This window comes from Stenella coeruleoalba, assembly GCF_951394435.1.
Source record: "Stenella coeruleoalba genome assembly, chromosome: 1".
Lineage (NCBI taxonomy): Eukaryota > Metazoa > Chordata > Mammalia > Artiodactyla > Delphinidae > Stenella > Stenella coeruleoalba.
The window spans coordinates 45,860,912-45,874,944 of record NC_137169.1 but is presented as its reverse complement, the minus strand read 5'-3'; the positions used below and the strand labels follow the sequence as shown (position 1 = coordinate 45,874,944).

Sequence of the window (14,033 nt, the reverse complement as noted above, 5' to 3'; positions counted from 1 at the left end):
TCTATCCCTTCATAGATAAGGTCATGTTAATAGAAATGGCAAAGGGGAAAGTTGGCATGTGGAATAGGTAAGAATAGTGCTAGAGTACTTAAATTCTGAACAAGTATTTATTGAGCACCTTCTATATACAGGGTTCCACAGTAGATGTTACAGGGCAGTATGTCTGCTCTCCAGGAGCTTACCTTCTAGTGGAGGAATTAAAACAACCCAAAGTTGTATGTCATAAACTATAGAAGTAGAATTATGTATCAATTCCTAAACTGATAATGACTCCAGTATCAAAAATCATGAAACTTAAGATTTGCCCTTTTGTCTTTATTGTTGGTTTTGGCAAATTAGGGCTGTTGCTAATCATACTTTTAACATTAGACACCACAGGGCTCAGTCCCTCGTCTCTGTCTGCACTCATTCTCGCCACATAATCACATCCACGTTCACAGCCTTAAATTCCCTCTATGTGCTGATAACACTTAAATTTGACTCTACGGCCTGGACCGCTCCCCTGACTTCTCCACTTAGATATCAGATAGACTTCCCAAACTTAACATGTCCAGAACTGAACTACTGGTCTGGCCCATACCGCCCAAGAGATTTCCCATCTGAATTGATAGCAGTTTTATTCTTGGAGACATCCTTGATTCCTTTTTTTCACACCCTTCTAATCTGTCAGCACATCCTTCTTCAAATTCTATCTAGATTCCACCCCTTAGACCACCTTCACTGTTAGCACCCTCTGACCTGTCATCATCTCTTACTTGGATTATAGCAGTAGTGCCCTGACTAATCTCCCTGCTTCTACCCTTGCAGTTTATTCTCCACACAGTAACCAGAATGGACCTTCTAAACTGTAAGTCAGATTGTACCACTCCTCTGTTTAAAACCTTGCAGTGGCCTCTCGGTTCACACTGAGTGAAAGCCAGGTCTTTCCTAAGGCCTGACAGCATCCACCCCCGTGACACCTGTGTGCCTTCACCTTCTCCCGCTCTCCCCTCACGCACCGTGCTTCAGCCACCCTGGCTTCCTGGCTGTTCCCTGACACTCAGGCACATTCCTGCCTCGGGGCCCTTGCACTGCCTGTTCCTAACTCCTGGTATGTTCTTCCTCTGCCTTTTTTAAAGAAATCGCAACCCTTCTCTCACCCACCATCACCTAAACTCTTTATTATTTTTCTATATCTCTTGTCACTTTATAGCATACAATATAATTTCTCTGCTTACTGTGTTTATTGTCATTATCCCCTCCCCAACTAGATGGTAAGCTCCGTTAAGAACAGAGACTTCTGTTCATTTTGTTCCCTACTGAATCCTTAGCACCCAAACACTGTGTGATGTGTAGTAGGCCCTCAATAAATACTTATTCAGGGATGAGGTCTTAACAACTCCACTTTAAAAAATTATACCAACACATCAGAGCCCTATTCTTCACTATTACTACTGATTCAGACTGCCTGTTCATAGAATTGGTGATCATTATGTATTTAGTATAACATCCAAACTCATCATATAAGATGTCAAGATAAACATATAGAAAAAGTTAGATGTTTATGGGACAGTTCAGTAATATCAGAAATGATTTACTTTGAGCAGAAATGCTTTTAAAGGCTTATATATGAAAGTAATTCATTATGAAATGCTTTTGAGCATATACCATACTTTTAGTTCGATTTTCCTGCAATTGTTTAATTATAGAGATATTTTCAAATCAAGATGAAAAAATTATAACTTCAAGCTTTTTTATCATTTGTAAGTTTATTGTGGGGTACATTTTATAGTTCACAAGTATTGACAGTTTTATCAAGGCAAGACATTTATTCTGTAACTGGTGTGCACACGGCATCATGAAAAATGTCCGGGTGTGAAGATGACCAAGACACAGTCCTGCTTTTGAGCACCTTGGGCTCTCGTGGGATAGACTCAGAGACGTGGGTGCAGCTGTGGAGGCACTGAATTTGATTCTGTGTGGAAGAAGAGATGATTTCTAAGATAGTTAAGCTTAAGAAATTATTCAAAATTTTCGAAATTTTGAAAATGCATTTCCTAACTTATTTTCCTCCCCTGCTCCCATTATCTTTATTCTTATTATTAGCATCTTTCTATAACTTGCCCTGTGTTGCTGATTTTATCATTGATATTCTACTTGGATCACCAAGTGCTGAGGTAAGGATTTTTCACTTTATAAAAAGCCCCTTTGGTCCTATTCTGCGTGGGCTCTCTGGATACCTGTGACATGGTGGGGAGTATAGAAGGGATGGTGTTTAGTCCTCTCGGGGAATCAGACAAAGAGGCCGCAGAGCCCTCTGAAAGCAAAGTGACCATTTGTACTGTTGCCCTCCTTTCTGTTTCATATTTCACTGAAAGTCAAGAGACTAGTGCTATGATTAACTTGTGTTTGTTTATAAAAAAAATCTTACAGCCAGTGTTCAGTATCCATAGCTGGCCAAGGCAGCTAGCATTAAGCATCAACAAGTTGGTCAAAATCAAGAAAGACCCAACCTCAAGCCATGAACTTTCATTAGATTTTATAATCCTCATTTTTGTAAATGACCTTGAAAGTTAACTTTGAGGCACTTGCAGAAGAGTTTTTTCCTTATTTTCATTTACATTAAATTATAAACCTATTGATGAGAGTACAGTACTAGAATAATTTGGGAAATTAGTTCCCAGACTACACTTGTTTTAAATTAGCCCTAGTTTATTCAATGTAAACTTTACCATTAAAGATTGAAATACTCAAACCCTTACAGCATCCTTCACAGGTGGACTTTGGAAGAAAATAACTTTTTAAGCAGTCTGTAAGTGTTGGTTGATGTACTTCCTTTGCCACTAAAAATGTAATTTCAGATTCGCCGTGTTGCCTGTGATCAACTGTATACTCTTAGTCAGACAGATACTTCGGCCCATCCAGATGTGCAAAAGCCAAATCAGTTTCTCCTAGGTGTGATTCTCACTGCTCAGCTGCCTCTCTGGTCCCCAACTAGTATTATGCGAGGAGTCAATCAGAGGTACGTAAAGATGAAAAAGTTCACGTCATACAGAAAGAGAATAATGATTTGTGTACTGCTCCCCCAGAGTCCACAGTGCATGATTGAGATGAAGGACTTTCTCCTTTCCTCTCCCAACATTTGTACTCTGAAAGAGGGCATTTCAGGTTTTCTCCCCATTCAGGACAGAAGAGTTAGAGGAAACATTACCAGGCTTTCTTCCTCTCAAGCACCCCAACTCCCACATCCACTCCTCTTGGTCCCCCTACCCCAGAGAGAAAGAGGACTTACTTGGTGGTTGAGAAGCTGCATGATTCAAGCCAGATCACTGTGTAAAGGTCGCACTGCCCATGTCCACTTGTACCTCACTTTCTTAGCTCAGCCTGCTTCACAACTCCATGTCTAGAGGTACTAGGGTATCCTTCTAGCTTGCTTTCTTGGTTTTATACATGCCTGGGCATGGAAGAAGGCTTGAGGTCCAGGCTCAGAGAATGACTCGAGTAAATCCATTCTGCCTGCCCCATCTTGTCTCCTTAGGCAAGCCTGCATGCAGGGGTGCCCCAGTGTAGGCCTAGGCTGGGAGATCAGAGATCCCACACTGACCTCAAGTTTAAGCCAGTTTCTCTAATTCACCTTTACCAGCGAGCCCTTGCTCTGGGGCTGAGAAGGTGCCACAGAGATTTGTGAAATCAATATGTATATGCTTTACAAATTAGAGCCCTTAGAGGGAAGAAACGTTAGAGCTACTCTAAACCCCTAACATATAAGCACCAAACTTGGCTTTTTTTTTTTTTTTAGTGTGGTAACATATACATAACAGAATGTTTAACATTTTTACCATTTTTAAGTGTACAACTCAGTGGCATTAAGTGTATTTACAATTTTGTGCAACCGTCTCCATCATCCATCTCCAACACTTTTTTAGCATCCTAAACTGAAACTATGTACCCAGTAAGAAGTCATTAGATAAAAGACTGATAAAGGTAACGCCATAAAAATTAAAATGCCGTAGAGTCAAAAGTCAGTTAAACTGAACAAATAGATGTATAACGTATATGACAGATAGAAGGCCAATTTTGCTAATATATGTGAAGAGCTGTTATAAACCACAAAAGACCAATAGCCAAATAGAAAAATGGACAAAGGAAATGAAGAGAGATAGTTCAAAGACAATCATGGAGATGATTTTTTTTTTTTTCAGATTTGCTAGATTTTTTTTTTTTACTGTGGCAAAATATGCATAACATAAAATTTAGCGTTTTAACCATTTTGGGGTATAACTTAGTGACATTAAGTACATACACATTATTGTGCAATCATCACCACTGTCCATTTCCAGAACTTTTTTGTCATCCCAAACTGAAACTCTGTTCCCATTAAACAGTAACTCCCCATTCATTTCCCTCCTCCCTCAAGGCACTGGCAACCACCATTCTACGTTGTCTTTATGAATTTGACTATTCTAGGTACCTCGTAAAAGTGGAATCATACAATATTTGTCCTTTGTGTCTAGCTTATTTCACGTAGCATAATATTTTCAGGGTTCATCCATGTTACAACATGGGTCAGGGTTTCATTTCTATTTAGACTGAATGTATGTATATATCATGCGTTGTTTATCCATTCACCCATAGATGGACATTTGGTTTCCACCTTTTAGCTAGTATGAATAATGCCACTGTGAACATGAGTATACAAATATCAATTTGAGTCCTGCTTTCAGTTTCTTGGGGTATGTGCCCAGAAGTAGCAATGCTGGGTCATATGGCAATTGTATGCTTGACTTTTCTGAGGAACCACCATACTGTTTCCACAGTGGCTGCACCATTTTACATTCCCACCAGCAATGTGTAAGGGTTCCATACTCTCCACATCCTTGCCAACACTTGTTTTCTGTTCGCTTTTGTGACTAACTATCCTGATGGGTGTGATGTGCATCTCAGGGTTTTGATTTGCATTTCCCTAATGATTAGTGATTTTGAGTATGTCATTGTGCTTATTTGGCCATTTGTATATCTTCTTTGGAGAAATGTCTATTCAAGTCTCTTCATTTTTTTTAAAAATTTATTTTTATTTTATTTATTTTTTGGCTGCATTGGGTCTTAGTTGCAGCATGCGGGATCTTTCGTTGTGGTGCGCAGGCTTCTCTCTAGTTGTGGCATGCGGGTTTTCTCTTTCTAGTTGTGGCACGCAGGCTCCAGAGCGCGTGGGCTCTGTAGTTCATGGCACGTGGGCTTAGTTGCCCTGTGGCATGTGGGATCTTAGTTCCCTGACCAGGGATCAAACCCGCATCCCCTGCATTGGAAGACGGATTCTTTACCACTGGACCACCAGGGAAGTCCCCCATTTCCTCATTTTTAAGTTAGGTTGTCTGTTTTTTGTTGTTCTTTATATATTTTGGATATTAATCCCTTATCATATACATGATTTGCAAACATTTTCTCCCATTCTGTGGGATTTCTTTCACTCCCTTGATAGTGTCCTGTGATGTGCAGAAAGTGTTTAATTTTAATGAAGTCCAGTTTCTCTGTTTTATCTTGTTGCCTGGGCTTTTGGTGTCATATCCAAGAAATCACTGACAGATCCAATGTCAGGAAGTTTCTCCCCTGGTTTTTTTCAGGGTTTTATTGGTTTAGCTGTGAGATTTAGGTTTTTGGTCCACTTTGAGTTGTTTTGTGTATGATGTGAAGTAAGGGTCCAACTTTATTCTTTTCCATGTGGATATACAGTTATCTCAGCACCATTTTTTTGAAGACTGTCCTTTCCCCACTGAATGGTTTTGACATTTCTGTTGAAAATCATTTGAAAAAAAAATATATATATATATTATATATTTACACACATACATAGATGCATGCACACATGTTTATTTCTGAGCTCTTTATTCCTATTCCTTGATCTATATGTCTGGCTTTATGCCAGTACCTCCCTGTTTTGATTGCTGTAGCATTGTAGTAAGCTTGAGGTCAGGAAGTGTGAATCCTCCAATTTTGTTCTTCTCTCTCAGAATTGTTTTGGCTCTTTGGGGGTCCCCTTGAGATTCCATATGAATTTCAGGATGGGTTTTTCTGTTTCTGTGAAAGACATCATTGATATTTTAATGGAGATTGCATTGAATCTGTAGATCATTTTGGATATTGGCATCTTAACAAGATTCAGTCTTCTGATCCACAAGCATAAGATATCTTTAGATTTATTTAAGTCTTCTTTCATTTCTTTCAGCATTATTTGTAGTTTTCACTGTACAAGTCTTTTGCTCCCTTGGTTTAGTTGATTCCTAAGTATTTTATTCTTTTTGTTGCTATTATAAGTGGAATTGTTGTCTTTCTTTTTTCATATTCTTTGTTCATTGTTAGTATATAGAAATGAAACTGATTTTAATGTACAGATTTTTTATCTTTGTAACTTTGCTGAATTCATTTATTGTAACAGTTTTTTTTTGTGAACTCTTTAGGGTTTTCCATATATAAAATCATGTCATCTGCAAACAGATCATTTTATTTCTGTCTTTCCAATTTAGATGTCTTTTATTTCTTATTCTTGCCTAATTGCTCTGCTTAGAACTTTTAATACTATGTTAAATAGAAGTAGTGAAAGTAGGCATCCTTGTTCCTGATTGTGGGGGAAAGCTTCCAGTCTTTCACCATTGAGCATGATAGTATCTGTGGGGCTTTCATATATGGCCTTTATTGGATTGAGGTAGTTTTCTTACTCTCCTGGTTTGTTTAGTGTTTTATCATGAAAGGGCATTAAATTTTGTCAATTTTTTTTACCTATGTCAGTTGAGGTGATCATGGGTATTTCTCCTTCATTCTGTTAATGTAGTATATTCATTGATTGATTTTCGTATTTTGAATCATCCTTGCATTCCAGGTATCAGTCTCACTTGTTCATGGTGTTAAATCCTTTAAATGTACTGTTGAATTAGGTTTGCTGGAAGTGTATGTACCCTCCTCTTCAGTTTTTTGGAAAGAGTTTGAGAAGGGTTGGTATTGATTCTTCTTTAACTGTTGGGTAATACTCACCAGTGAAGCCATCTGGTCCAGGGCTTTTCTTTGTTGGGAGGTTTTTGATTGATTCAATCTTCTTGCTAGTGATAGCAAGCAATCACTATTTCTGCCTGATTTAGTCTTCCAAAGTGTTATGTTTCTAGGAATTTGTCCATTTCGTCTGGGATATCCAATTTGTTTGGTGTACATTTGCTCGTATACTATCTTATAAATTGGTAGTAGTGTCCTCACTCATTTCTGATTTTATTAATTTGAGTCTTCTCTCTTTTTTTGAGTCATTTTGTTAATCTTTTTGAAGAACCAGCTTTTGCTTTTGTAGATTTTGTGTATCGTTTTCCTGTTCTCTATTTATCTTCACTCTAATTCTTAATATTTTCTTCCTTCTACTAGCTTTAGATTTGATTTGTTCTTCTTTTCCTAGTTCCTTAAGGTGTAAAATTAGGTTGTTGATTTGAGATCATTCTTCCTTTTTAATGTAAGCACATACAGGAATAAACTTCCCTAGTAGCACTGTTTTCAAAAGCTACATCCCATAACTTTTGGTATGTTGTGTTTTCATTTTTATTTGTCACAAGATCTTCTCTAATTTTCCTTGTGATTTCTTCTCCAATCTGTCCCTGACTTTTTTTTTAAATACCTGTATTTTCTAATTGTAAGTTATATAATCTTCAGAATTTTTTTGAACTGAGTTATATTATCAGTTTGCAAGTCTTCATTTCAGGATTAAATGTTTGTTTCAACCTTGATTATGTTCTCACACACTGTCATATATGGAGGTTCCTGGCCCACATGTCTAAGTCTCAACTTAAATATTATTTTGAAGCATCTAGCCTATTTTAATGTTATAAATTTATAAATAACAAAGAAGTTAAGATTTTTGTTTCTGAGATGAGATCATTGTGAGTGATTTATAAAACTTAAAAATTTAACTAAAACTTACAATTAGTTTAACTAAAACTTGCAAACCTGCAGCTGACCATTAAGATTTAACCTAAATTACATAGACATTAGCTGTGTATTTCTGGTCATGAAAAGTAAGTCTTTAGTGATGTAAAGCCAGAGTTTCAGGGAATGATTTTTCCCTGATAAAGGCATGTGGATTAAAAGTTATAGAAACTTCTTTTTTTGCCCTTGTACATTTTTTACTTTAGTATTCCAATTTTTCCTAGCTAAAGTTTCCTAAAATCAGATAATCCTTTTATTAACTAGTTAGATCAGTGATTCTTTAGTTTAAATGTGTAAGCCATTTTTTAAGTAGTAAGCTGTTGTGCTTCTACTTGTTGTAAGAGTCAGATTATTTAACATAACTAACCATTAACAGTTTGATTTGTTATTAAGTTCCTCTAAACTTTGGGAAAGAAGCAGAAAGCATTAAATGAATTTTTTAACATACACTCTCAGAGAAGCTCTTGAATGTAAAGCATTTAATTTTACACAATATTGGGTCTTTTAATTATGTGTTTTTATAATTTGAAAATTGCATTTCACAACTTTTTAATGCCCAAGTTTGGTACCTATTTTCCCATAATAATAGTAGTGATGATAATTGCAGTTATCACAGGCTGATTATGTGCCACACAGTATGCTAAATTCTTTGCATACATTTATCATTTAATCCTCACAATGGCCAAATGAGTTTGGCAGTTTTATCATCCCCACTTCTTTAATAATCGTAGTTCTTGGTTCATTATGTAGTCTCATCATTAGTGCATTCTTGAGCCCTTTATGTTTGTGTATATGTGCGCATTTATTTCTAATGCTCTAGTAAGCATTTTAGAAATCAGAAAACTGAGACAACTGAAATAAATTGTGCCTGGACACCCAGCTGTAAGTAGTGGAGCCAGGATTAAAAGTAAGGTCCGCCTGACTTTAAAACCTGTGCCCTTCACTTCTGTAATTGCAGAAAAAGCTTCATTGATCATCCTAGATAAAAGAATTTACCTTTTTCTTATTTTATCCACTTTATTTTGCTTCTTAGCACTTATCACCAATTGACATATGTATGTATTTTTCATCTGTTGTCTGTCTCCTTTGTTCACTGTTCCCCTAAAACAGTTCCAAGCATATAGTAGGTGCTTAGTGTGTATCAGTTGATATTTGAACAAATTAATCAATGCATTATGTATGCAGTCAGTGTGTACATCATTACATAATGTGATAGATTTAGTAAGTTTTCTCTCTTTACACTATTATTCCTATACTATATCTGTATAAGTAAAATCACTAGTGTGTGTCTTGCTAAAATACTGAAGTTGAATTGATGTAGTTATTTTATGCTTAGGAAAATTCTCTTATTCAGTTGTTTTATGAACTTATTCTTACAAGGAAAATATTTTTTTATTCTCAAATCAGCCTTTTTTTAATAACTGAAATCTGTTTTTTAGACTGTTATCCCAGTGCATGGAGTATTTTGATCTGAGGTGCCAATTATTAGATGATCTGACAAGTAAGTAGATGTCTAACTTTGATTTATGTTGGGGGAGGGGTTGGGAAGGACTAGAAAAGAAAGACAGACATTTCTAAATCTGACTTAATGTATCTCAGATATAAATAACATTAAAATTATTGTTTGAAGTTGAATTTTATTTTCTTGGAAATAGCATGTAAACCCATGTACCAGTTATCTCTTCTGCTATTATATACCCAACCATTAATGTGTTAGAAGATTTGTTGATTTTAAAAATTGTCAAAGGCTCATATTTTAATTACACTGATACAGAACTATTAAGAAGAGTCTTTCCGTTATAGTCAATTCTGACAGTTTTGAAGGTTTGAAGGAAAGAGGGAATCTGCTGAGATATGTTGATAGTAATAGAAGTGAGTGATAGAAGTCAGGTAATTGTTTAGTGTTAGGTGTTTGCAATATCATTGTTACAAACTCTTTTTGTTAGAGTGTTTAGATTTTAATCATCTGTACTTACTCTTATATAATGCAAAGGTTTGTTGGAGTCCTCTATGCAAATTTCAGTTGTTCCAGTCAAGAGTTCGTTAGTTTATTCCTTGTTCTTTACACAAAGTTTATAGGAAAGATTTGCTTCTGCCTATAGGAAATAAATAAAATGAAAGTCGGGATCAACAAAAATGTTAATTGGAAAAGAATGTCAAGACCAGGAGGTAAAAAAAAAAAATACCTTGTGTATGTGCAGGCTGAAAAGCCCCACACAGTCAGAATGAGGTTTTGAGGAGGACCAAGGTAAAAAGGAAACCTCATTTGTTTGTTTGTTCTCAGTACCCTAGAGGAAGAAACAGAATGGCTTCTCAAAAGAAACAGATCTTTTCCCCAGCACTCAAACCTAAAAGAAACTTCACACAAAGGTCTTCATGTAATGGACACATAAAGACAGAGTGACTAAGAAGCCTCAGCAGCATCTCTAAGGCAGATGCCTTCCTGGGTTTCATAAGTGTCTCTCAAAAGCTGAGGACGTGGTGCTCTGAGCAGGGCAGTGAAATTGGTTTTGTTGGAGCCTGAGATGATATAGTCTATGTGTCTCGATTCAGGGATAAGACCTGTACTATCTAGAGAAGCGGATGGACTACATGTCCGTCTAACAGCCTAGCCTAGTACTGCATTTTTCAACTAGGCTTTCAGTGTTACGTTGGGCAGCAGCCAGCGAAGGTTTGTTCTCTGGCTTGGACTTCGAGAGGGTATTCTGCTTTGCTGCTTGAGAACTGGACTCATGAGTTGTATGAGACACATACATCCTCAGAATGCATGAACAAGTTATTAGTGTCGGCCTTTGCTGTGCCAGTGAGCCATAAGTAAGGGATCCAAGATCCCTTAATGGGATGTTGAGGGCAGGGAGGGAATATGTCTTGAAACAAGCAATTTTTGGAGCATTTTCTATATGCCAGTGCCTATACTAGACACTGTATACACAGCACGCTGCAGCGTAGGTGTTAGCCCCATTTCATAAATGAGGAAACGAGGATGCACAGTGTCGCCTGCAGTATCCCTTTCCACCTCACTCTGTGGGGCCTTGCCTGCCTGTGCCTGCAGTGCAGTGGGAAGAGAGCATGATTACTCCTGCTCTCCTCCCTAAGCCCCGCTTCCAACATGGAATCTTGTTTTCAATCCTTGTTTGGAGGGGAATGTGGAATACATAATACAAAAGAGTGGTTCTCTGGAGGTTGGCCCATCATCTGGAAACATGGATTCTGCTGCTGCGCTGCGGACCCCTCTCTCCCTCACAGGGCTCCCCCCTCCCTTGGCATAGGTAACACGGTGGGAGTGATGGCTCTCCTCTCACCCCTCAACACCTTCCTTCTCTAGAAGGGTTTCTTCCCTGGGACATCTGCTAACACCACCAAACAGGAGCTTCTTCGGAACAAGGAGTGTCCCTTTCATCTTGTACCCCCAGCGTCAGCACCGTGACCTGCACAGAGGAGGCACTCAGTACCGTGTGATTTGTGACGGAGGGAGGGAGGGAGGGAAGGAACGGACATGTTGAGCCTTCATAGTCCTGTGGGCAGCTGCTGTTCATTAATGACAGTTTTTTTAAATCTGTGAAGTAGAAGATTGAGACTTGTCTCTGCTTACTTTAATTCAGGATTTTGACTCCATGAAAAGAAATCCTTCTTTCTTCAGGATGAGAGGTCGTTTTGTTTTGTTTTTCCATCTTAGCTTCAGAAATGGAGCAGTTAAGAATCAGCCCAGCTACCATGCTCGAAGATGAGATTACTTGGCTGGATAACTTTGAACCTAATCGCACAGCTGAATGTGAGACCAGTGAAGCAGATAACATCTTATTGGCAGGACACTTACGGCTCATCAAGACCCTTCTTTCACTCTGTGGGGCAGAAAAGGAAATGCTTGGTAATTATTACTTCATCTTATCATGTGATAGAGTACCTCATTTCTCAGTTATTGCCATAGTGTTGTGTGAAATTGGGAAAATAAGATAGGTGCTAAATGTTCCATAGAAAATTGACCCTCAGACAGTAGGGTATTGTCTGGAATTTTAGTGGCTAACAAATTTAAGGTGTATTTTATCTGTGTCATTAAACCATATAGAGAATTTTATAGCGTTCAAAATAGTTGGCTCACATAACGTAGCAACAAATAAAAATTATAAATCGAAGTAGGTTTTTGTCTTCTCTTTTTCCTGTTACATACTTTATAAGATACAGCCCGTTGTATGTCTTACCTCTTTTAAGGATAATTCTTGTCTGGAGAGGCAGCCCCCACCCACCACCCCTGGATGGTGGGATACACATATAATTTGTAAAACCATATTTGGTATTATAAATTATATTCAGAAGACAAATCAAAATGTTAATTATCACTTTTATCACACAAACTGAGTTCTATAAAAATCTTGGCTATTGGGGATACATAGAAAAGAGTGATTCTAAACCAGGGTGAGATGGGCACATCATTTTTTTTTTTTTTTTTTTTTTTTGTGGTACGTGGGCCTCTCACTGTTGTGGCCTCTCCCGTTGCGGAGCACAGGCTCCGGACGCACAGGCCCAGCGGCCATGGCTCACGGGCCCAGCCGCTTCGCGGCATGTGGGATCTTCCCGGACCGGGGCACGAACCCACGTCCCCTGCATCGGCAGGCGGACTCTCAACCACTGCGCCAACTGGGAAGCCCGGGCACATCATTTTTACCTAAAGATATTTAAAGTTTTAAAAACTTTTATTTGGATTCCCCTATGCCCAAAGTAAATTATTCACTCAAACCGTCTGCCTTGTGATGTTCTTGGCATTTGTGTTTCTAAAGTGAAAGCTTAACTCCTTTCACTCTATTTTAAGCTCATAAAGGAAGATTCCTTCGCTTGTCTATCTTTGCATCCTGTCCCGACTCTCCCACCCATCCCCACTCCTCTGCCCCACAGATCTTTGCCATGTATTATAAGAGCTCAAAAAATGAGCATCAAGTTAAATTGAATGCCTTGCCTTTGGGTGGCCTCAGGTGCCTTTGCTGCTCTGATATGAAAGTGCAAGACAAGATCTTTGAATTAAAATATGTGTTCATCCTCAACATGAATATTATGCTCTATTCCAGGTTCATCACTCATTAAACCATTATTAGATGACTTCCTTTTCCGAGCTTCTAGAATTATTTTAAATAGTCATTCTCCAGCTGGCAGTGCCGCCATCAGTCAACAGGACTTTCATCCAAAGTATGGAAAATGCACGTTGTGTTCAGTTTTGGTAAAAATTCTAATTCGAAACTTTAGTCCAAAAAAGATTTTCTTAACTTGGAGTTTGTCTTCCATCGTGTGAGTGTGTGTAGCTTGTAAGACATTATCCACTGTATAAAGAAATGCATGTAAGGGGGCTTAGGATAAAGCCTGCCTGGCACATAGCGATTGCCGAGCTGGTACTATTACTATCATCAAGATGGAAGAATAAGTAATAATGTGGTTAACTTGGTCAGTAACACATTCCAGGAGAAACGGAGGTTGTAAGAATTGCTTCCGAAGTAAAGATAAACAGGCTCTGAGTCTTGAGGGTTTCTTTCTGCTAGGAGAAAAGCATAGGTGCTTTAGTGCATGAACCTTGTGATTTGCTGAGCATTGACTGTGTCCTTATCATTAAAACTGCTAGTGATTTATTACGGTGGTAATTTTAGAGTCAAATTTTATATTAGTTTTTATGGGTAGAAAGTTGAAAGAGCTTCTGTAATGTTGACCCTTCGTGGGTGATGTTTGTACTCTTGGAAATAGGAAGAGGCAGCTACAAGCTGCCATCTTATTTACTCTGAACCTAACGTAACCTCATTCTTTTCTCACGAAAACCAGAGTTAATTGAGTAATCCTGAAGGAACTGAGGATTTGGTATTTAACCAGTGAAAAAAATTCCCATACAATTTCAGTGGTTATTGAAATGGGCAAGGCATAATAAGCAGTATTTTATGGAATCTTAAGAGGTATCTTACCATGTGTGAATATTTCTCTATCTAGAGATTCCTTATTAGCAAAATCTGTTTTAAGTAATAAACCTTCATGAAAACTCTTGGGGTGTCCCTCACACTGTCACTCCCATCCTTACCTCTGCCCCAGTCTTGTTCTGGAAGATTTGGTGCTAGCTCTGCGGGAGT

The 14,033-nt window shown here is 38.1% G+C and overlaps 1 protein-coding gene across 4 annotated transcripts in view; it reads left to right on the top strand.

Moving 5' to 3' along the window:
• USP24 (ubiquitin specific peptidase 24) overlaps positions 1-14,033 on the top strand; it is a 152,135-nt gene that overhangs the window by 93,954 nt on the left and 44,148 nt on the right. For all 4 annotated transcript variants that reach the window (XR_013827130.1, XM_079913343.1, XM_079913342.1 and 1 more), the window contains exons 37-41: positions 2,086-2,156; positions 2,841-3,001; positions 9,375-9,436; positions 11,612-11,803; positions 12,996-13,113. Coding sequence is in view for 3 of the 4 variants with exons in the window: in XM_079913343.1 (XP_079769469.1) it covers positions 2,086-2,156; positions 2,841-3,001; positions 9,375-9,436; positions 11,612-11,803; positions 12,996-13,113 (604 nt within the window). In the remaining variant the exon portion in view is untranslated. The remainder of the gene's footprint in view (positions 1-2,085; positions 2,157-2,840; positions 3,002-9,374; positions 9,437-11,611; positions 11,804-12,995; positions 13,114-14,033) is intronic.